Source organism: Panthera pardus, unplaced genomic scaffold (genome assembly GCF_024362965.1).
Source record: "Panthera pardus isolate Hobbes unplaced genomic scaffold, ASM2436296v1 HiC_scaffold_2, whole genome shotgun sequence".
In the NCBI taxonomy this organism is placed as follows: domain Eukaryota; kingdom Metazoa; phylum Chordata; class Mammalia; order Carnivora; family Felidae; genus Panthera; species Panthera pardus.
Genome location: NW_026526765.1, coordinates 82,360,354 through 82,384,705, shown reverse-complemented (window position 1 = coordinate 82,384,705; position 24,352 = coordinate 82,360,354). Strand labels below are relative to the sequence as shown.

At 34.0% G+C, this 24,352-nt stretch overlaps 2 protein-coding genes across 11 annotated transcripts in view; one reads left to right on the top strand and one right to left on the bottom strand.

Annotated features, from left to right (window-relative positions):
• Positions 1–13,615, top strand: part of SLF1 (SMC5-SMC6 complex localization factor 1) — an 83,019-nt gene extending 69,404 nt beyond the window's left edge. For all 3 annotated transcript variants that reach the window (XM_019428783.2, XM_019428784.2, XM_019428782.2), the window contains 6 exons: positions 3,522–3,667; positions 4,712–4,875; positions 5,707–5,840; positions 7,754–7,846; positions 8,236–8,418; positions 11,040–13,615. In XM_019428783.2, coding sequence (XP_019284328.1) covers positions 3,522–3,667; positions 4,712–4,875; positions 5,707–5,840; positions 7,754–7,846; positions 8,236–8,418; positions 11,040–11,521 — 1,202 coding nt within the window. In that variant the 3' untranslated portion in view covers positions 11,522–13,615. The remainder of the gene's footprint in view (positions 1–3,521; positions 3,668–4,711; positions 4,876–5,706; positions 5,841–7,753; positions 7,847–8,235; positions 8,419–11,039) is intronic.
• An 8,317-nt stretch (positions 13,616–21,932) lies between these two features.
• MCTP1 (multiple C2 and transmembrane domain containing 1) overlaps positions 21,933–24,352 on the bottom strand; it is a 530,890-nt gene continuing 528,470 nt past the window's right edge. For all 8 annotated transcript variants that reach the window (XM_019428806.2, XM_019428799.2, XM_019428803.2 and 5 more), the window contains one exon: positions 21,933–23,960. In XM_019428806.2, coding sequence (XP_019284351.1) covers positions 23,942–23,960 — 19 coding nt within the window. In that variant the 3' untranslated portion in view covers positions 21,933–23,941. The remainder of the gene's footprint in view (positions 23,961–24,352) is intronic.

Genomic DNA, 24,352 nt, shown 5'->3' with positions numbered 1-24,352 from the left:
CCAACTGACTGAGCCACCCCGGTGCCCCATTCTAGTCTTTACCTTAAGATGTGTGCCAGAGAGATAACCAAATAACCAGGGCCATTTTTAAGTTTGTTATTTACAAAGAGTTACTGTTCTGCTCTGTTGCATTGTGAATATGTTTCATCCTCAGATTCATGGAAAGAACTCTGACAAATACTGTAGTATATTGTTTCTCATAATTTTAAGATCATACCATTTAATTGGGTAAGGATTTGCAGAACTCTGATGGAGAAATATCATTTCCTAAAACTGCAAACATAAGATCCTGATCAATAAGCATTAATTTTATGGGACTGAATGGACTAATGAGGATGACTATAATTTTTATAACTTTTTGTTTGAAACATTACTGTTTTTTAATGTTATGTTTTTCCACTTTTAAGGAAACTTTATAACAAACTGGTAAAGTATACCTTTGTAAGCAAAGACAAAACCTTAACCTTTTCTCCCTACCTGATCTCTCTGGAACTCAGAAACTTCTTAGTATTCTTATTTTCATGGCAGTACAGTTATTTGCATAAGTTCAGTAAGAATCGGTTCTCCTTGTAACAAGACACAATTGGATACATTGGTTATGTTGCCAAAGTTTTGGCTGGAATGTCATATTTGAGAATGTGCATAGAATCGCATTATGACCAGACAGCTTTAAGGAACTAAAGCGGACTTCATGGAGCCATTAAATCCCTTTGGAAAAACAGCCTGGTACCTTGCTTTCAGGATTCCCAGCAGCCTTACCAGGTAAACAAGGTCACTTCCTAGCAGGCTCAGAAACCTTGGGATATTTTGGAGACCTCAAGAAAAGAGGAATTTATCCACGTCTATAGGTATAGCAGGCAAAGTCTTATAGCAGGAACTTTGCTTGGCTTCCTAGCCTCAAGAGTCTTTTGAAAGTTCAATCAGAGTCATGCCTGGCTGGCTCAGTCAAAGGAACATGAACTCTTGATCTTGGGGTCATGAGTTCAAGCCTCATATTGGGTGTTAAGATGACTAAAAAAAAGAAAAGAAAATTAACTTTTTAAAAATCATAAAAAATAAAAGGTCAATCTGAGATTCCTTATGAAAAGTTCCAGCAGATTTAAAAGAGCCTGTATGGTCAATATCTATTCTTGCTGCACTTAGGTAAATAATCAGCCACGTTTACTAGACTTCATTTGCAAATGAATTTGTCTCATTGTGGTTATATTTGATAAAATGAGGGTGACTGTAGAAAGAAAAATTGTTTCCATAATACACTTTTATGGATATCAGATCCTGTTTCTGTTAATTGCCTTTGAGGTCCTGTTTTATACCTGTAAACTGGACTAGATGCTGAATTCTTCTAGTTCCCTCCAGTATTTGGCTATAAATCTCCAAACTGGCATTTCTAAGTTTTTTTTCCCCACCTTTCTGACTTGGAATTGTTGAGAACTGAAATATCCCTTTTCCTGAAGCTGTGCAAGCAAAAGCTGGATAGCTTGATAGAAACTTTATAGAAATTACCACAGCAGCTCCTGCATGGATGGTCTTCATACCTAATGCTGTGTGGCCACTCAGAAAACTCACCAGAGACATTCACACTGCAAACGAGGAAAATCTGTCAGATTGCCACTGCCTGCACTTGTTCAGTCTGAAGGTGTTTTGAGCCAGACATCTAGAAATCTTGACTGGCTGCCTTCACAACTTAGAGATTTAGATTATAGTCTGTCCCAGCCATTAACTTTTGCTTCCATAAAAATAACCTTAGTAAATTCCAGATTGTACAATGTAGGCCTAACTTTGGGAGCACACCTGTATTACTACCTCCTGAAATGAGACACAACTCTTTTCATTGAACTGACCAGTTCTCAGGGCTAAGAGACTGGTTCAGTGAGATGGAGCAATCTATCAACTCAGCTTCTAGAATGCTAAACTTCTTGGGAAGTTTCAAAGGCTGGACTGAAGGGGAGAAAAAAATGCCACCCGAGAATGTGTCACTTTGGCAGGTGGATTATTTTGCACTAAAGATAATCAAGTATCAAAAGACTCGAGGGGCGCCTAGGTGTCTCAGTTTGTTAATTATCTGGCTCTTGATTTCAGCTCAGGTCATGATCTTGCATTCATGGGTTCGAGCCCTGCATAGGACTTCACATTGACAGTATGGAACCTGTTTGAGGTTCTCTCTCTTCCCCCCTCTTTCTGCCCCTCCCACACGTGTGCTCTCTCTCTCAAAATGGATAGAGGGTTTGGTCCTGAAAGAGAAATATCAGCAGAGGTAACTATAAAGAGTACAAGCTAGGTGTGGTGAGCTAGGGCAAGTTTAGCAAAGCCTATTTGTTCAGATTCCTCTCTGTGTCCCACTGTCTCTGTATAGCATGTCAAATATTTGTTTACCAAACATTTGCTTTTCCCATCTTCTGTAAATTGTCTTCCTTCCCTGTGACCCCACCTCCATTCTCCTTAACTAGGATGGCATGTAAACCTTAATTACCTTTGAACCTCTCATGTATATGAGGCTCCCATATGAAAGGAATTAAATTTGTTTTCCCTATGTTAATCTTTCTTATGTCAATTTAATTAATAGACCCGCCAAAAGAACTTAGAAGGGTAAAGAAAAAAAGTTTTCTCCCCTACAGGAGTGAATCTGCCATATTGTATAATATCACAACTTTTTTGTCCTGTTTTAATTTTAGCTCTTTTAGCATCTTGTTGATTGGTCTTGTTTATTCTTTATATTCCATTCTGTTACTTATACAGAAAGTATCAATGGAGAATTCATAATATCGAATAGATTATTTTATGTGGCAAATAGTCCTTTATTACTTTCAGTTCTTGTGTATATTTATGCATTTCCATGTTATTGGAAAACTTGAGGTTTTTGGAAGAAAAGATTTGAGGCTCTTGGTGTTTCATTTTGGTTTTGTCATTTAAAATTATAGCCCCCTCCCCCTACTTCCTATATAGTAGATGGGTACAGACTTCTAAGGATGTCCTCATACATTCTCTTGTCTTACATTTTCCTTTCCTTTACATTTACTCCTCCTCTGCAGTTATATGATTCATGGATGTTGTCATGGGAAAGGGCCTAATTTCTTTCTTCCTGTCATCTCAAATTAAATAATATATGTGTCCATTAAAAAAACAAGTACTGGTTCGCCAAAGACAACCCTATTGTGTGAAGATATCTTTACATTAGTTGGAAAATATAGTGATAAAATCCTATACCTATCTATTCATATATCATCTCTCTGTTCATGTGTGTGTGTATCTAATTTCAAAACTTTTATTTAAAATAATAAAAATTAATGATTGTTTCAAATGTGAGAACATGCACCATAAAAAAAATAAAATTTCTAATTTCTTGAAAGACAAGTATCATCTTCGGAGTATCGTCTGTTTTTTGTGCTTTAAAATCATATGGATGAATCTTACTGGTGTAGGAGTCATCATTTCAATGAATGACACCCATGCAGAAATACTCTGTAGAAAGAAGTTTTATAGGGTGTAGCAGTAACTATTTTTATTTCTCTTGCTTTGTACAGACTTTTCTTCACAGGAATTAGAGATTTTCATTTGTTCCTTTTCCTCCTCCTGGCTTCAAATGTTTGTTGCAGAGGCAGTCTTTAAAAAGTTGTGTTCACAGAGTTCCATCAGCATTTCTTCTGAGCCACTCTCTCTCCAAAAAATGGTAAGCACCAGTCTGTTCTAGTTCTTCTAATTGCCAAAAGGTGACTTCATAAATTCAACTTTAAAATGTTTTTGTTATTTCTAATAATTGGGCAGAGCTTATTAACTCTAAATCTTACAAATTTATATAAATCTATATAACCTTTCAATTCTGTGTAAGAGTGGGCATTTTCTACCTTGAAAATGAAGTGATTAGTGAATAGAAATTTTAATTACGTATTTGAGAGTAATTAAGGATTGATAACAGAAAAATAATACAAAAATCTTTGTTTCCTTGCCATAGCACATAAAATAATAATTTCGGAAAGATGTAGATCCAAAAAAAATTGATGTAATATTTAATGATACTTAAAAAGCAAAATGTGTCATTGATGCCACAAGCTATTCCTCTTTATCATATATATATATATATATATGTGTGTGTGTGTGTGTGTGTATACACACACACACACACACACACACACACACATACATAAGCTGCGTTTGATTCAAGGTTTTCCAGTTTTATCTTGTCTGTCTTTAAGATCTACTGTCTTCGGTTTCTTCAACAAATGAGAAACATGCTTGTTTATTGATCAAATTGGGCAAATACTGTTTTGCAGCAATCCTTGTCTTCAATGACTTTTGCTCTTCTTATTCTTCTTATTCCAGACTTGTTTCATGTCGAAGGAAGGCATTACCAAAGTGGAAATGACAAAATACTGGTTGTACATAAACCATAAATATTTAAAATATGCAAATGAACTATAACAAGTTGAACATTAGGCTAATCAGAAGAACTTTGCTAAATGAGCATCAAAAGTGAATTTGAAAAAATAGTTACTTTCAAGAAGATGTTTTTCTTTTTACGTATGTCATATTAATGACATGGAACTAGCGGCTTTCTTAATATCTTGGCATGTTCAAATGAGAAACGGTAGCAACCATAGTGATTAAAACAAGAAAATATAAATAATCTAATGGTGAAATGAATCAGATAATTTCTTTTTAATGCTTTTCCAGGTCTTTGTAGTTGAGAAAGCATTATAATATTATTTTGCAACAGGTATATTCCTATTTGCCAGCTTTGGGGAAGGCTGGTGTGCATGGGGCTGGAAAGATACAGATATCAAAGAAAATGGGACAGCGGCCTTGCCTTGAATCTCAGAGAGCCTTGTTAATGCTGAATGGTGCGAAACAGAAACAAGTGGAAGGGCTGCCAGAATTACCGTAAGTGATGGTCATGTATCAACCTTTTTTTTTTTTTTTTTTTTTTTTTTTTTTTTTTTTTTTTTAAAGTACAGCCCTTTTTTGGACACATTAGTCTTAAACTTAATACTTACCTGTGATGTTGTCTGAATTATACTGAGTAGCACAAAACTCAGTTTGAGATGTATAAATAAATACATATGATCAACATTATTACTTTCTTTAATGCAGGGTATATGTTTTATATTAAGAGCAAGTGCTTCCCAAAAGAAATAAAACTGTTTTTCAAATTCTTTTACACCATTTTTGCCTGTGATTTAAATTACTATTTGTATATATAATATGATAAAGATAGGATTTCAGAATCTATAGTCATGTAGGATACTCTGAATTGTTAACAGTAGCTTTCCCCAAGTGAGATACCTCTTCTAAAAGTTTACTGTATAAAATTCAGAAAACCTTAAAATGTTTTTAGAAAGAATAGGATCAGAATATGAAAATAAGAATGGGGAACAAGGGCCTGCATTTGGATCTTAGCGCTTGGCTTTTTTTCTCTCTGCCAAATGTAGTTCACTTGGTCTCCTCCTCTACGTGACAGTCCACATTCATAAATTTTTCAGTGGGCAGTTGGGGGTACCACGTTATTAAAATAAGAATTAATGCATGAAAACTTATTTCTGTACATGTGAAATAAATATTGAAAAAAATAAGCAGTAAAAACGTGAATGAATAAGGGTGGGGGGGTTAAATGAACAGGGGGCTGGATTTTTGAAAGTACTCAGTATGTAATGTACACTGCCATACCTTGGTGAAAAACCAGCTTTCATTTTTTTTTTTTTTCTTTATTTTCAGAGAGCTGAACCTTGCTAAATGTTCCTCATCGTTAAAAAGATTGAAAAAGAAGTCAGAAGGAGAATTATCATGTTCCAAGGAGAATTGCCCCTCTTTAGTTACAAAGATGAATTTTCACAAAACTAATCTAAAAGGTATTCCAAGTATCTAATTTATGCTAGGAACTTCTCATGGTTGTAGTCAGTATTTGCAAGTTTTACACACTGGCCCTGATGAATACTTGAACTTGACTAGGTCCAGAAAATACCTTCTTAGCATATTATTTTTTTGAACTGTCATTTATGCAAAGAAAGTGATTGTTTAATACTCAGTATAATAGAATATTCCTCCCTTTCTTTTTTCCCCCTGCCTCTCCAGATATTAACTCCTATTGAGCTCATTCCAAATTTGCCCGCCTTACTTTTCTATTCCACCTCAACCTGTGCAGCTTGGGATTAGACTCTTTTGATTTGAAAGTATAATTCAGTCTTCATCTCTCTCAGTCCTAGACATTTTGTGAACAAAGAATGGGGAGTAGTCTATGTTACATAGCTGTGTTAAGCATATGGACTCTTTTCTCCCAGGCATTGAGCCCAGACTATGAAATGTGTTTGGCTTTTGGTTCTGACTATACTGGAACCTAAGTACCTAAAGGATGGAGTTACAAGAATAGTGCTGTAATAATTCACTTCGGCACCTCTTTCACTTAGTGACCTCTTAACTAAAATATAAGACTCTTCCAAGAGTCTGTACCTGGCCAAAGAAAATTGCGCAGTCTCTTGATACAGAGCTGTATTGTGCTTTTAATACACAAATTTTCATTAGGACACCAATGTGAACAGTAACAGTGAAGCTCTTTTAATCCTTCAACATGAATAAAAGTTCATAATTGCATTTCATGTATTTAAAATAGCTGCCCATTTAGCTCAAAATGTGAAAAATGTATTAAAGGAGAACTCCAATATTAACTGCACAAACAGTGTCCTTTTTCTTTGTTTATTGTGTCAGAAAGTAAAATGAATATGAATGACTTTAAGCTGAACAGCAGAGGGAACTGGGAGGGAGGAAGAGAACTGAGAAATAATAGAGAAAAAAAACTTCAAAAGCTTTTCAGTGCATGTAAAAGAGATGTTTTGGTAGAAGTTACAGAGTTAATCTATAAAATTGAATACTAAAAATATGCTATTTAGTATCATATCAAGAGAGTTTGATCATTTCATTTGTTTTCTAGGCAGTCGCTTATTATAAGTTTTTTTTAATTCAAGTTACATCAAATTATCACTACGTCTTACTAGTCTTGGTTACAACAGAGATGGATATGGACACTTTTAGCCAGCAGGCATTAATTGCATCCCTCCTAGAAAAAACTTTACCATTTCATTTGTCACTCTGTTTCAGCTTTAAATGGTACTAGGATTTTTTCTTTCGTGTGTGTGTGTGTGTGTGTGTGTGTGTGTGTGTGTGTGTGTGTGTGTGTTTATATTAAGATTCCCCCATTTCTCCTTCTCTGTGCTGCTGTAGCCAAGCCAGACAGCCTATTGAGAAGCAGCAAACCATCTGTTAATGGATTTGAAGTTCTGAATTATACTTGAGTGTGTAGAGGCACTCGTGCTTAGCCAGAAACATTCATTTGAATTAAGCTATAAATGCTGTATAAAAAAGAGCCATACATTTAACGTAGGTTCATGAATAAATTTAAGAGAGGGCAATTGCACTCTAAACTTTTATTGCTGCAAAACCCAGTATTTTTGGTGTTCTCTGATCATTTGGAGCTTTTATAGCGGGATTGAAGCTTTAAACCTTGAACTAGGGGGAGACAATGCCTGTATTAAACCTTTTGCAGTAGAATTTCATTGCTGAATTGCTGATAGAACAGAAGCTCTATGGATTGGTGGGTATCCCTCCCCCTTCTTTTTCTTAATGCGAGAAATGTTTAAACCAGTCAGAAGGAAAACTCAATAAATAATTTTCTGGCATGTGGCCAGATCTCCTAGTTCATGCCCTTTGATTATTTTCTTTAGTTTATATCTTGTCTTCTCTGGAATAATCTATTAATTTTTTATGGCAGGAGAAACAGCCCTCCATAGAGCTTGCATAAATAACCAAGTGGAGAAATTGATTCTTCTTCTCTCTTTGCCAGGAATAGACATCAATGTTAAAGGTAAGTTTTCCATTTTTGTGGTCTGATCCAGTGTCTTAATATTTGTGGTATTAAATGGTTTTATGTCAACATTAAGAAAAATCATTTAAGTTTCTTTACCTAACATATCTTTAAAATATTACCAGTTACAAAACCAAGAAATTAGTGATTAATAGTGCAGAAACATTTTTTGTCCATATTTTGATAAGATCTCAAAATCCATATTTTAAAACTGTTTTATTTTCTTACAGTTAGAAATATGACTATGTGTTAGACATTTTTATCAAAGCATGCTATTTCTATATGAAGCATCTAGAAAGTCACACTGATAAAGGAAGCAGAATATCAGTACTTCACTACCAAAAGTCCTACTTTTGCTGTTCTAAAACTTGCCTTGATTTCTAATTTAGACAATGCTGGCTGGACGCCTTTGCATGAAGCCTGTAACTATGGCAACACAGTGTGTGTCCAGGAAATTTTGCAACGTTGTCCAGAGGTAGATCTGCTCACTCAAGTGGACGGGGTGACTCCTTTGCATGATGCACTGTCAAACGGACATGTAGAAATTGGCAAGCTGCTACTACAGCATGGGGGTGAGTGCATTTATGCTAAACGGGTTTTGATAAATTATCCAGTTTTTTGATGAATCCCTTAAAGGTAGACAGCATTTTATGTTTAAGATCTGTAAGGAAAGATGCCTTTATTTCATATTAGTGAAAAAGATAAAAAATCTCCTAGAACATAAGCACCTTTTATATAATAGGGGTGCATTTTCATAATCCATACATATTTATTTATTTTTATTAATTATAAAGCCTATTAGGTTTGTATATGAGGGTGTATTTTCAATTGAATGTGTTGATTTTAAATATTAATCCTTTTACTTAAATTGTGTAATGTCTTTGTGAACCAGCCATTTCTGAAAGCTTATTAATAAAAGAATGTAAATGTTCCATTGTGATTACTTGGATTTTTCATTCTTGTTTCATTTCTTGTATGTAGCTGCTAACGTGATTAATCTTTTTTTTAATCTTTTTTTTAATGAGTCATTTCTTTACAGACTATAAAAAAAGATAACCTAGAATATCTTTTCTTCATTCATATTTTGCAGTCACTTAAGTTACAGTAGGAAGCTTTTTTTCAAATGATGTAACTGTTGTGCAGGGGTTTTGTGATGGAGATAACTTGAGCTTAATACTCATCTGCTTTTTCTAATTTTTGATTTCTGCATTTCAGATAGCACCTCCAACCCCCTCTTAAGTGAAGTTCTTCTTATATCTGAACTGAATAGTATACACTGTAGGTTAAATTTCACAGATAACTGATTTGTGTTTTACAAGAGAAACAAAGGAAAAGTGATGACTAGCTTGTAATGCAGAAATAAAAATTTGTGTTAAATTTCCTGTGACTTTTATTTGTGCTAACTTTAAAATTATTTTCTAATTAAAGCTGTTTCATTTTGCATGAAAGTAAAAAGCATGTTTTCTTTAGGTGTCTTTCACCCCCTTCCCTCCCCCCCCCCCCCCCAATATATACCCATAAGTGAATGGTTGTATAGCTTGGTAGCTTAAGCAATTTGGTTATTTATAGTCTTCTCCTGCCCCCTAAAGGCCTTAGTGTGTCTGTTTTAGTGACACCATTTCATAATCAATATGTGTTTCAGTTCTTCCACTTTTTTTTACTATTACATGTTTACTAAACTATAATGTTCTGTCTCCTAAGTGCTTTATTTTTCTACTCAATCACGTATGTGACATTCGAAGCCAGTATTTGGCCTTGCTTCAAATGATCTAAGCGATGGTAGAGCCATTATTGTATTAAGTCCAGCTCTTTGGAAGAGAATGGGATTATACTGACCAAAGTGAATTTTTCCATGGCTCTTGGTGAAGAATAGTAAATGTATGAGTTTATTGTCATAAGAGAGGAAATCTACTTGTAGGTGAATTTACTACAGCCCTTTGACAGTCACACTTGCACTTACCTTTCCCGTAGTCATATTCTGACTTTGGATCTGTCAGATGGTTTAACACCATCATTATAGTAACTACATTAACTCTTCATTATGAGTTACCCAGTGTTGAGAGAAGTAATTTCAAGAGTTTACTTACATCTCTAAAGCCTTTGTTTACTTTTGGCATCTTGGGTCTATAATTTTCTTGTATTTTTTTTTTTAAGAGGGAATCATTTGGTGCAGTTTTTTGAAATAAAACATAATGACGAGACCTACCTAATTTTGATATAGAATTCTCTTTTTTCCATGAAATCAATCACATATTCTCATTTGCTGATCTTTTATATTAAATACATTTTATATCTAGACCACTACATGTGTTTCATCAGTTTCATCATTAGGAATTTTGGCAGCTTTAATCTATTCTCTGACAACATATTCTTCTGTTGTATGTAGGATCTTCTGATCATGTCTTCTAGTACTAAAACCTTTCTATCCCTTATAACATTTTTATGGCAGAATGCATAAATAATTATAGGACTTGACAGAGGGGGGGTACAGAGTACTCAGTGCTATGTAACCAAATACGGAGTCATTTTTCTTTTGCCCTTCCCATATTATCCTTTACTACCCAGGGGATAAACTCTTGAGTGCTTGCTAAGTAGATATAGATAGGTTTAGCTAGGACCGAATGATGAAATCTGATTTTGACCCAGAGAAGTTAACATTTAGTTTTTTGTGAATCAGTTTTTGTACTAAAAATTGAACATAAGCAGGAATAAGTGAAAAGTGTGATCTGTGGCTATGCAAGGTTTTGTAGTCTTTAATGCAGTCACCTATTAGCCATGGAAGGGGACAATACTTTTTTTTCTTGGTAAAATTACGATACCTTTAAGACTCTTACACAAAATTGAAGATGAATGTATTTTGTTAACATCTTCTGGGAACACTGAAATTTTTAGGTGAAGATGACAATTGATGAAGTTTTACATGCTTCTTTTAAATTTGTAGTTAAATCTATTGTTTATTGAACTAAGGCTTCTGTTTTTAGGCAAACCTAATTAGGCATTGCCGGAAAGTCTGAGTTTTTTTAATGTACCTTTATTAGGCATTCAGTTCATATAGCCAGTTAATTTTGTCAACATGAATTAGGACAAATTTGGATTGTAAACAGAGACCTGGATGCTTTGAAAAAATAGAGAAAACAACTGTTAAGCTGCCAAAATAAAAATGTTTTAACATTGTATGTTTTCTTTTTCCCAGGCCCGGTGCTTTTACAGCAGAGGAACTCTAAGGGAGAATTGCCCTTGGATTATGTGCTATCATCTCAAATCAAGGAGGAACTATTTGCCATTACAAAAATAGAAGATACAGTGGAGAACTTTCATGCACAAACAGAGAAACATTTTTACCACCAGCAACTTGAATTTGGTTCATTTTTACTTAGTAGGATGTTGCTAAATTTTTGTTCAATTTTTGATTTATCTTCGGAGTTCCTTTTAGCTTTCAAAGGGTTAACTCATCTAAATGAGCTGCTTGTAGCTTGTAAGAATTATAAGGAAGCCACCAGTGCTCACACCGACTGGTTATTGGATCTTTATGCTAGAAATATAAAGACATTGCAGACGCTCCCAAATATTCTTAAGGAACTGCCTGAGAATGTAAAAGTGTGCCCCGGAGTGCACACTGAGGCCTTATTGGTGACACTGGAAATGATGTGTCGTTCAGTCACAGAGTTTTCGTGATGATGCCAAAAACAATGAGTCCACTTTCCAAACGCAGTTAGCTTGCTTTGTCATTTCTCATGGATGTCATAGCTTATTAACAAATAATAATTTTATTTATTTATTGACAGAATTTGCAGCTTTGCTGAATTTCAAAAGCACTTAATGAGCTGCTGCAAAACTCTAAATGTAAGCCCCTGACTTTTTCCATGTTGTAGAATTTGACTCAGAAGTAAAAAGAGTTTCATTTGGTGTATGCTGTTTTCATTAATCTTTATTATTTCTTGTTCTGAAAATATTTATTTATATTGTACATGTAAAACATTTTAATTTAAATATTTTTTCAAATCAAAATGTAACATCCTCTGTTCGAGGGATTTGAGGTTTAGAATCATGACAAGGATATTCATGCATATGTGTACCTATAAGCATGTAGCTACCTGTTTTCTTCTCTGTAGGCTGTTGAGCTAAAATTACTCAGTTTAGTTTTGTTGTAAAATAAACGTTTCTAAAATTTACAATAATAATACTCTCTTGGTTTTTAAATGCAGTGAATGTGCCAAGTTTGACAGTTTAATCCCTTGATCTACCTTATTTTAGCAGTTCATGTACAGTTTATTTCTACTCCATGTAATCACTATTCTGTAAGTGAAAACATATTGCTACGTACTAAGTTTTACCAAATATCAAGATTATAAGTGGTAACTAAGTAATAGATTTGAGATTATCTAAAATCTTAATGTGTAGTATGAATTTATGTTTCAATTTGCGGTTTTTTTTCTAACAGCAATTTATGGTAAGACTGAAAGAAAGGGTGTGGATAATAACCACTTTTGAAATTGGAGTTGCTTTACTTGTGGGAATAAGTTACACTGTGGTACAGCTGAAAAAGAAACGTTAAAACTTCCATTTAGCTTTTTTTTTGTAACTAAAGTGATGATCTCACAGCAATTAATCTACTAAAGAAGCAAACTTTAGTTTTATCTCGGAAATCTTTTAATAAGATACAAATTCTGAGTGTTTTATTACTGGGTTTATAATCTAAACTGAAAACTGCTACATTTCAGCTGCTATATCAGCTCTGAATAAAAATCAAGGTTTTTTTTTTTTCCTATATTTTTAAATCAGTAATTTTTTACACATACTGTAAGAAATATTAGTTGTTTCTAGTTAGCCTTCAGATGTGAAATAAAAGCCTCATTAATATTTACTTAATCTGCCAGAGTATCAGAGAAAACATCACGCAGCAGAGACTGAGGAACATTAAAATACTCAGAAAGATCTAGTAAAATGTTTCCCAAAATGATGAATAAGGACATTTTTATTCCAGAGAATAGCCACTTTACTTCAGTTGTGAAGGCATTCTGGAATAATTGCTTGGCCAACTAATATAAACTTAAATACATAGTTTTGAGATCTAACAGGCATAGTTACAAATCCCTATTTAATATCTTATTAGCTAAATTATAAGGCAAGTTCCTTTCTGAGCTTTTGTTTTCTTACCTATCAAATGGAAATAACACCAGGTATTATCTCTGTCATGATAGACTTGTTAGCCTATCACCTTATATGGCTCTTAATAAATGTTGCTTCTTGTCTAACTCTTACCTTCTCTTTTTAGCTACCATGAGTCACTTAAGATAGTAATTGCTTAAATAGGTGATAATTCTAAGTTAATAAAATAATCAGTGCTATGAGTTAGGGTTTTGCACGGCTAAGAAAAAGTAGTTTTCTAAATTAAATGATCTTAAGAAATATCATTTAGTTGCAATGAGAAGTAATTTTTCATAACCGTCTATCTGCCCACTTTTGCAAGTCATGATAATGTGAAATATTAAACACTAAACTGCTATTGAGGTCTCTGCCTTTAATCAGGTATCGTAGTTTTGCACTGACTCAGAAGTACAACTTGGCAAACAGATTACTATGTTCTTTGTCCTAGTTAACAATATCAATATATGTATATGAATTTGGACAAATGTATGTGAATTTAAGCCTTCAATGAGAAACTTGATTTCTAATATTCCTTATGTTTTATTTTAGAAAACAATAATTGCTTCAGATTGATCTTAGAGGTAGATGAAATAGAAATATTAATAAATAAAATTCATAGTCTTTTCGAGTCCTGGCTTTTAGTTGTAAATGTTTCAGAGTTCCAACAGCTGAAGGCAAGGCTGAGTTATGCTATTCTTTCTCATACATTGCTAGATTTAATATCGTAGTTCACTAGATTTGTTTTTAAAAAATCCTATCAAGGCCCTCATTACAAGTGTAAATAAATCCTGGAATAAGATTTCTGAGCTGTTAAGATGCACCCTTCCCCATATGTAATCCCTACAAATATTTGGAATATAAAAGGTTTTAGAATGTTTACTGGTAGCTTCTTAGGAAGGGTCTCTTTGAAGTTAACATTTTCTAGCTTGTTAGTTATTAATTTCCCTATGCAGAATAAAGTGGTCCACGTTTATACATTTTCTGTCATTTCCTTAACTCCAAGATGACCAGAAAAGCATTTATCCTTATATAAATCAAATGTGAAATTAATCAGTGTTTTTGTCTCTTGAACACCTACTATATTCCAGGTGGTGTGCTTAACAGGGCTGGCTACAATAAAAAGAAAAAAGCTTACAGTCTAGGAAGGTAAACTAGATTGAAATATTGTTACTTTTATTGTCTTCTATATAGGCTGTTGAAAAGCTTTTCAGTTTGTGTGTTTCTAAACTGTGTAGTATATTAGATCTGAAACTTTAATCCTTTGATCATTAGGATTTTAGCAATTCTGTTTTAGAGTGAGTATAATAATGTGGGGGGTGTGCTTTTGCAATCTTAGGGAATTAATACGCATTCCAGGTAAACACAAATGCATTAATGCTAGGATACTTTATATAAACACCAGGAAATGTTTGCCATTGCTGTCTATGCTATTACAGAAAGTTAAATGAATACCTTCTCATGAAAACCCTATTGCTGGAATGTGCAATCCATATGCCTTTACACACCTTTCCAGTTAAGTTATGAACTTGATGAGAGCCTGTCACTGTTGCTCCTGAAGCAGTAAGAAAGGGTCATCTTTGAGTGACATGAGGCTCTCTTTCCCTCAGGCATTTATCACGCAGCTTCCACGCCAATCTCACCTCCTGCTGACGTGGAGCTTGCAAAATTCTGAATGATAATTGTTTTTATAACAAATGTGGATTGAGTTAGAAAGGTTGGGGGATGGCATTATTGGAATTAGGCTGTGCCTGGTGTTGTCAAAGTGTAGACATCAGTTCCATGGAAACATTGAATACTTAACTCTTTCTTATAAATCAAATCATGTTATCAAAAAATTAACCTTTTGGGTTGAAATGAATTGTGGTGGGAGGATATTCTCTGGCAATTATTTGCTCTGATTCAGAATTAGAAATTATTAGACTAAATTAATTGGAAAAGGTTGTGGGATTGTTTCTGCTTGGTTCCAAAGCATGTATTTTCCAACTATTGCAAATTTTACTAAAAGAAGACCTTTTTCAGATGAAACAAACAAAAGATTTTTACCATCATGGATCACTAGATTTTTTAAAAAGTTTCTCGTTTTCAGTAAGTGCTAGTCTTTGAATCATGCTTTCCAGTTCATGAAAGCCTCAAGCAACAAACGCCCATAAACATCTTTGTTTCTTGAGACCCATGAATTTATGTGAATTGTTAAGAAGGGGGGGAAGACATACTAAATTAATTGAGAATAGAGGCTTCTTAATGTTTCCCAATCACAAATCCAAATGATTAGCTTTTTATCACAGAGGAGTCTGCTGTCTGGGAGTACTTTTGTGTTATAAGCAAAATTATAATCTGATATATAGATATTTTCCAATATTTTGTATGTTTGAATTAATTACTATAGGCCTTTTTTTTTTAAGTGTAAGTGTATGGTTTTTGTTATAAATTCACTTACACTCTGTGTTTAAAAAAAAAAACAAAAACATAACTCGTAGGACTAGATATACGTGATTTTTTTTATAATGTTGTCTTTGTACTGTTGAATATATATTTTTTTTCTTGTTTAAAACAGAAATAGAGTGAACATATCTGGGTTTTTAAACTGCTTTCCTGAAATAAGATCCAGTAGTATTAAATTGGCAAGGTAACCAGTAATCAGTTATTATAAAACCAGTACTCCTAATAAGTATATGATATAATTTTTAGATCTATGTAGTGTCTGTGTGTGTGTGTGTGTATATATATATATGTGTGTGTGTGTGTGTGTGTGTGTAGCTTATAACATGTAACATTGCTCTTAGTATAGACCAAAAAATAAAAGTTGCTTATTCAAGCATTTACAATTAGCTGTCTCCAATTACAACTGACACAAACATTTCCTCCAATTTTTTATCATGGTCTCCAAATCTTGTTAGGATATGAAACCCAGATTTGGTAAATACAATCTCCTTTCTTTCAAAAGCATCTGAATTGGAGCAAATGAACATTTATGCATAATGGGTGTTAAACATTAATAGAGAATGGCTAACTGCTTTGGAACATAGGATTTAGTTCTACTGAAGAATGTGTGGTTTTTTTGTTTTGTTTTTTTTTGTTGTTGTTGTTGTTGTTTTAATGTAGTTAGGAATTCCAGCAGGTAAATTGCACTGAACAGAAAATCTGGAATCCAGCTTTGAATTTACACCTATTATACTATCATTTATCTTAATAGTAGATGAACTGAAATTTCCAATGATTCTCCATTTTTTTCTGTCCTCAAAATGAAATAGTCCGGTTGAAAAAATCATTAATCTTCAAGTGGTGACAGATAAAAAGGACTTAGTTTGTTGTCAGTACTTCTCAACTTAAAGGTTAGGTCAGCAATGGCTTATGTCATGACACTGATAAATTTTTCTAATGACCAGAATAGTTTGATTTATAATAGTTTTTTGTTTTTGTTTTAAGGAATATGTATCTTTGCTATCTGACTCCATCCTAAAGATGCATTTCTCTATTTTGCGTTCTTTCTTTTTTTACAACATAGAGGTGAGATGACAGAGCAATAAGTAATACTCAGTAAAATTAAAATAAGCATTTTAAGAGCTTTTCATGAATTTTTAAAAGCATAATTGTAAAGATGAAAACTGGGCAAAGGGCTAAGGGGAAAATGGTCAGGAGTCTTTGTGGTTTAAAGGACTCAAGAGGGTAAAGATTTCTGTTGACTGAGAAGTTAATGAAAGTATAAAATCAGACAAAAAGCATATAGGCAGATTTCCTAATCTCAGGAATAAACTAACCTATCTTTGAAATTTTTGAATAATGTTCATTAACCAAAGGGTCAAGATAATTGTTTTGTTTGAGGGTCTTTTACTCCATTAAAAATAAAGGAGGATCAAAATCCCTGGTTTACTGGTATTATCAGAAATAGGCTATCTTGACTAGCAATATTCAGGCCTTTCCTCAAGGTTAGGCCAATCTAGTTTCTTTCCCCATGACTTCAGTTCCTTTACTCTTCCTTGCACAATACTTGTAAGTTCATAGTCATGTTATTGGAGGAAATGGGCTTAAGGAGAGGTTGAAAGCCATTTACAAAAAAAATGGTTAGACTGGTTTTCTCTCAATGCCATTTTTCTTGACTAATTATAGTTCTTTTTTTAAAAATAGGATGTAATTAAAAATTAAATGTAATTAAAAATTAAGTAAAATTACGTAGGGGAATATATTATAAGCAAATATGTTGCTAATAGTGGTTGTATTTGTGATAGAATTTCGAATATTTTCTTCACTTCTCCAAGTTTCTCTGTAACATGATTCATATTTATAATGCCAGTAACTCATTTATTTTTTAAAGTAATGCTCCTAACGTAAGAATCAAGTCTTGAAATTTTTCTAAAGCTCTTAATCAAAATGGCATCTACTGGATTTTTAAAATATAAAGTATATCTGTGATGCCTGGGGGCTCAATTGGTTGAGCATCCCACTCTTGATTTTGGCTCAGGTCACGATCTCACGGTTCACGAGATCAAGCCCCACATGGGGCTCTGTGCTGTCAGCATGGAGCCTGCTTGGGATTTTCTCTCTCCTTCTCCCTACCCCTTCCCTGCTTGTACACACACCTAAAAATAAATAAACATAAAAAAAATAAAATATAAAGTACGTTTCTAAAACACGCCATTTTTCTTCAGTGAAGGATATAATTAAATACAGTACCATCTAATGTAGATCTCAAAAAAATATATGTGGACTGTATGCCTCACCCCACCTTTGATTGTGAATCATTTTACTGATCATTTTACTCATCATTTTACTGATAAATGCTGCTTCAGTCTTCTAAGCCTCTTCCAAGTAGCGTTTAGGGTGGGGCCATTAGGAAGATTCTTAAATTGTTAAAGATTAAACTTCTTCATGTAGAAACCTTGTGGAGTCATGATAACATAGCTTCACTATGAGCCTTTTCTGATTTTAGAAGTATTCATGGAACCTGAAGAATTACTTTTCTGATTGGTTTTTTTTTTGTTTGTTTGTTATTGTTTTTTTCAGATTCAACACCAAAAACAGGGAGAAACTAAGACTGAATCAAGGCTGTAGCTTAAATGCATTTGAAGGGAGTTTACTACTGTGTTACTGGGCATTTTTTTTCTTGTATCATCCCAGACTTGGAAAAAACTCACTTTTTACTATAGATTTTATTCTATACAACATTAATGCAGATACAAGCAGCCAGTGTCTACTGAGAGAATTCTTACCCTCTTCTCCAGAGCATATTATTTTGCACCTCTTCTGTGAAGGCTAGGAGAATGATTGCTTGTAAGGTACTATTTTAATAGTACAATTCAAAATAGAATATTTTAACAATTTATATGAATTCTGTGGATACCTGTAATGTAACCATAATGCAGTGGTGAATATTCCAGTATTTGTTTTTGGAGGGAGATTTCTCACCTGCTTGTCCGGTTTGTCACAGTCACGGGAAGTCATGTGTTATCAAGTACTTCTGTGTTCTCCATATTAGCTTCTAGTGCCACGAGAGGGGTGTGTACCTGCTGCCCCACCCCACAAGAGTTAGTGTGCCTGACTCTTGGCTATCATGTGCCAGATGTTTTGTGCTAACCCCCCAAAAAAGGTTTTCTCTGTTAAATCTGAAAATGCATTTTTTTTTTTTTATCCTACAGGGAAATTTTTAAAGTAGTGTTCAGTAACTTCAAATGAATAAAATGGACCGTCACATTGATCTATTTTAAAACTACTTTTTCAAACATATGAAGTATTTGACTTTTCCCAGTGGGTTCCCATGTACTTCAAAGACCCTGCTGTAGTTTGCTAGTTCTCTGTGTTAATAGAATCTTCCATGTAAGAGTTCCAGATCAAAGGCAAGGAGTAAGTATACCATTGTGTAAGACTGGGTCAGAACTTGGGTCAGTTACCTATCGTGTTACACAACAGAGTCAACAAAAGCACAAACATTATCCCTCTCTGTATAATAGAAAATAGACACATAAGTCTTTATCAATTTTTTCTGAGAGTTTATAAGTTCTTGACACCAATAAGTTGTTTTCTGTGATTTCAGTATTACAGGTTACACAGATTTTGTCTTGTAACAAAATTTTGCTGTACAAAGGAGGAATGTTTTGTGCGAATGATGTAGAGTTTAGTTGTAAGGTTTCCAGTTCTCTGAATGGCTTTATTAAAAGATCTCTGAACTTGGGACACACATGGGTATTTTCCCTCTCTCAGCCCTCTTCTGTAGTCCAGCTGCCTCAGTAATTACTCTTGACTGTTGTCTCAGGTGGGTCTCCTGTAATCAAGAGACACTTAAGCATGGTTGGGGCCAGGTGTGCACCTTTCTCTATGCTGTGAGCCTTCCCCTAAACTTGTTACCATTTGAATTTTAGCAAAATAAAATGTCTCAAGTTGACTCATGCCTTTGTGAAGCTTGTCTTTGATAATAAGTGGAACTGAGTCTATATTATCATCTTGGCACAACAGCAGCAACCGGCCAGCTCTTGGAATCTCTCGTGCTTTCCTCCTAAGAAAATAAGAGGTGGTTTGCAGGTTCCTTCATTGACTCAGGTTGGTCACTCCTTTTCTCTCTTGAAGGAACACTGAAGAATCTCCAGCAGGGAAGAATTATGTTGCATTTTTACTTTTGCTACAAACTGAGAAAACTTTGGCACAGCTCCTTACCTATTTCTGTTCTCCTTAATACAAATAAAACATTCATCTTAATATACTAATGCTGTTAATTGACTAGAGCAGAAGAGCAGTGCCATTAGATACTTTTTTAAAAACGGAGTTTCACGATTGTTCAGTAACATTTGGAGACACAACCATCATATAGATAAAAAACCATCTACAGAAATACTGCTTGTGCATTTGAAGGACCACTTCTATGCTATTAATTTAAAATGCAAAGAAAGAAGATCTTGATAAATTGAAATCATTTGAGACCACTTACATATTTGATTATTGCACTTTTTCGATTCCAAGCACAAATCCCCTTGGAAATGGGGGTATATAATCATTAACTTCCAGCAAACCGTTCACAGTGGTGTTAGTTTCTGCAGCAAGTGACCACTTTGGACATTTAATGTTTGGTTGTTTTTTGTTTTTGTTTTTGTTTTTGTTTTTGTTTTTGTTTTTGCATAGTATCCTTATATAACAAGAGATTGTGTTTGGTGTTTAATCTCAAAGATTCAGCTGAAATAACTTTTACAATGTGACTGCCACTGTACAAATGTAGAAACTGAGTCATAAGAGATAACATTTTCTCTCCAAAAAAAAGAATGGTTTATGTTTTTTTCTTTCAGTGAGTTACATCAGTCATCCTGGGAAAGAGAATTATAATTGAAAAGAATGACACTATTGTAAGTATTCATTACGTTTTTTATGTAGTTTTAATTCATACTTGACTGAGCAATTAGAAAAGTCTGGTTCCAGATACTCTAATCAAACAAATGAATTGGCATCTGTACATATACACATACTCACACATGACATTTAAAGCCCCAGAATTTAAATAAGCATCACTTTAATAATATCTGAAGCTCTTGCAAGAAATAGAATGGTGGCTGTCTTTACTTTCTTACATAAAACTTCTGCATAAGACTAGTTAATACAAAATTAGACCACTTACAGCATTACAGACATTTGGATATTAAAATGGAAAAATAAGTTCCCATGGTCCCTGGGTAAGAGAGTTTACTACTAAATTTTTTTCATTTTTAAATATAGAATAAAATTCTATAAAAGATACTTTCCAGAAACCTGTCAATTAAATTTTGTTCTTACCTACTTTAGCTCCAGATTTGATTTTAATATACTGTCATTGGTTGGATCATTGCTTGTGACAGGGCAAATCATATAATTAGGTACTTAATAAATGTATCACAAAGCAGAGTTGCTTAAAAAAAATCTTTTATTTATTTTTCAATTTTTTAATGTTTATTTTTGAGAGAGAGACAGAGCACAAGCCATGGGAGGGGCGAATCTGAAGCAGGCTTCAGGCTCTGAGCTGTCAGTACAGAGCCCAACGTGGGGCTTGAACTCATGAGCTGCAAGAGCATGACCTGAGCTCCAGTCAGGCACTTAACTGACTGAGCCACCCAGGTGCCCCCTGCCCCCTGCCAAAAAAAATCTTTTGGGGCGCCTGGCTGGCTCAATTGGTGGAGCATGAGACTCTTTGATCTCAGGATTGTGAGTTTTCAGAGCCCCAGTTTGGGTGTAGGGATTACTTAAAAATAAAATCTTTAAAAAAATTTTTCAACTCAGATTATCCTAGTGTATTCTTTGGTTCAAATGTAATTTGTAATCCCTATAGCATCTGTCAATTTGAGTCCGTGGAACAATACCAAAATGAACAAGTATTACATTCTTTTTATAAATGAAAAAGAAATTTAATATGCTTTTCTTAGGAATTACCACAATTATTGGCAATAATACTTTCCCATGTGAATGACCTTTAGTGAGTTTACTCACTAAAAGATACTGAGGAAGGTATTAATAGTTGACAAGATTACTGTCTTTAGCAGTCTAACACCTATTTGGAGTGACATTTAATCTCTTAAAGATATCTTGAAATATTTACATGGAAAATCTTTAAAAACTAAAGTTAAACAGCTTTCAAAAGGCAAAACTGTACCTATATGAGAAGGGGAAAGAAATAGTTCAACTTTTATTAGACACAGTTTCTTCTTTTCAGCCTGTGAATGTAGTACTTTTGAAAGCAATGAAGATCCCTCTGAATATCATTTCATGCCTCAAGATAGTTCTTCCTCTTCTATCAACTTCATTCCATGCTCAATCCTTTAAAGGCATTGAGTTTCATACAACAATAGGGTTTTGGCGAAGGTCCTATGTGTCCACACCAAACCAATTCCTCTAAGTGAAGTGTCATTTGTAAGAATATGCAAACAATCCTCCAGCATTCCTCTCTCTACCACCACCACAGGAAAAAAAAAAAAAAAAAAAGGAGTACAGATTATACTTAGAAAAGAGTTTTTTTTATTTAATGCAGTGAATGTGTAGTTAACATTACCATTAAACTTAACATCTGAAAGTTGGTAGAATGAAACAAAAATTGGGCATCTGTTAATGGTTACTATGCACTAGGTACATCTGAAGTTGTACTATATCAGGCTTGTAGACATTTGAGTAGACACTGTCAGCACACAACATAAATTTCGCATAAGGTATAATCAAAAGGTATTTTGAACAAATTAGCCCATCCATAAACTTTCTGTAGTATCATCAGCTTCATGGAATATTATGTCTAAGTAACAAACAGTGATGGTGTGCAGATATAAGCATGTCATTATAAACATGGTGAGCTAAATAGAGCATACTGAGGTCAAAGCCTTTCTGTAGAAAGGGAATTTAATTGACATTCTCTTTCAAGCATAGTGTATAAACAGATCAAAATAGTTATATCATAAGAAATAGTATTTAACAACATAGCTTTAAAATAAAAATACTTTAAAAATTAGCTTTGATGAGATTATTTTTTAAAGAATCTTCCTTTAGAGTGAAATATATATATATTTCTGACTTTTCTACATTTTTCCATCACCCCCACCTTCACCCTATCCCAGTTATTAATAAAGTAGTGCAAAAACATTTTCTATAGCATTTTCACCCAAACTTAATCCTGTACCCGGTCAGGGAAGTAAAACATTCTCACCAAATTATTTCTCTCTCCAGAGGTATACTCCCTTGATTTATCAGGGAGTTAGGTACAAAAACTACCATAAATCTTGGGAATGCAATTTTTAAGTATAGATTCTATGGTAAGTATTGAAACATTTTTGTAAAGACAAACTCCCCCCCACCCCATAAGCAGTTGTATCTTTTTTTTTTTTTTTTTTTACAAAATAGGTTTCATGCATTCATATTAACAAGAATAGTTTTTCTATAAATGAATATAATGAAACACTAGCATATCACTTAGCACACTGCATTCTCCTTTACATTAAAATTCACACTAATAACAAAAATTATACTATGCATTAAAGCATTTCAGTAATTTAATGAGAAAGCAGATACTTTGTGAGAACAGTTGAATAGTAAATATTTTTAGATGCACAGAGACACCAAAAGCAATACGGATTTAGTTTGCTAGTATTTGTGACAACTGAACTGGTTTGCTAACCCACTAACTTGATATAAATTAAAGTAGTGATAGTATAAAAATTCAGATAGGCAATCATTTATAAACCTGGCAGTATTTACGTGTAGTCCTGTAGAGATTTTAAGGTTTTAGATGGAATGATAGAAGGTTTGGAAGTTTTCTTTGCAGAGTATGCAGGATTATCTTGACAGAGTGACTCTACCTTCACTCATTAGCTTAAAATGAGCCGAGTCATATCTTTATGATTTGCACAGGAATGAATGTCAGGATCTGAAGTAGAACTACTATGTTAAATTGAAATGCATCTGTTCTATTATTCAGATTTTGGGATCTCTCTTCTCTTTTGAAATGTATAAAACATAGAAAACTGTAATGGATTACTTAGCAGATAAAAAATAGTCACATTAAAAAAAAAACTTTAAAATCAAATTGACATTTACATTTTATGTAGATTTAATAGAGCACAGCTGAGCATTTAATGTGATATTCTAGTTCTTCCACTTGTAATTAGAGAAGTGTATATCTCCCAGTGTTACCATTCTTATATTTGTTGTTTCAGTGTGTTGTATTATTATCCACAGCCACCAAGGCTTTCACACAGCAACAGCTAAACCTTTATCAAATTGAGTCTGTACAATGGAAGTATATTTTCAAAGACATATGCCTTTGTACACTATTTACAAATTCTCTCGATCATGATAAAAAGACAAAATAAATAAAAAGCAGGAAGAAAGGAAATGCTGCTGAGGCTGAAGGCTTTTTCTTTTATCTTCCCAAACAGATGCTGGTCTCCTCAGTGCTGGGAGCTGACTAGCCAAGATTGTTTTTCTTCCTTTTACATGGGCTATGAGAAGGATCTGGTTTCAGTTCTTGGTATTGCACCTGTTTAAACAGAGTTCAGAGAAAGACTGGTCAGGTGGTCATTTTCTGGCAAAGGAAGGAAAAGCAAAGGAATGAGAGACTGTGTTTGGAGTCAGGGGTGGGAAGAGTGCTCACCCTGGAAGCTGTATGAGATCTGCAGCTGGGATGCAGAAAACAATAGAGTGATACAGCAAGAATCAGAAGGGAAATCCTGCCAGAAATTACATGAGAGCCCTGATGTGAACTTTGGTTAATAGGCTGGGTCTTCACTGTCCGTAACACAAAGCAAAACCATCTTTATCTGTTTTGAAAGACTGGATAACGGTTCTTTGCAATTTGTTTGTTTAATACAGGCTTAATCTCCCTCCAGCCCACTCTCCTGTCTGACACCAAATCAAAAACTCAACTGAAAC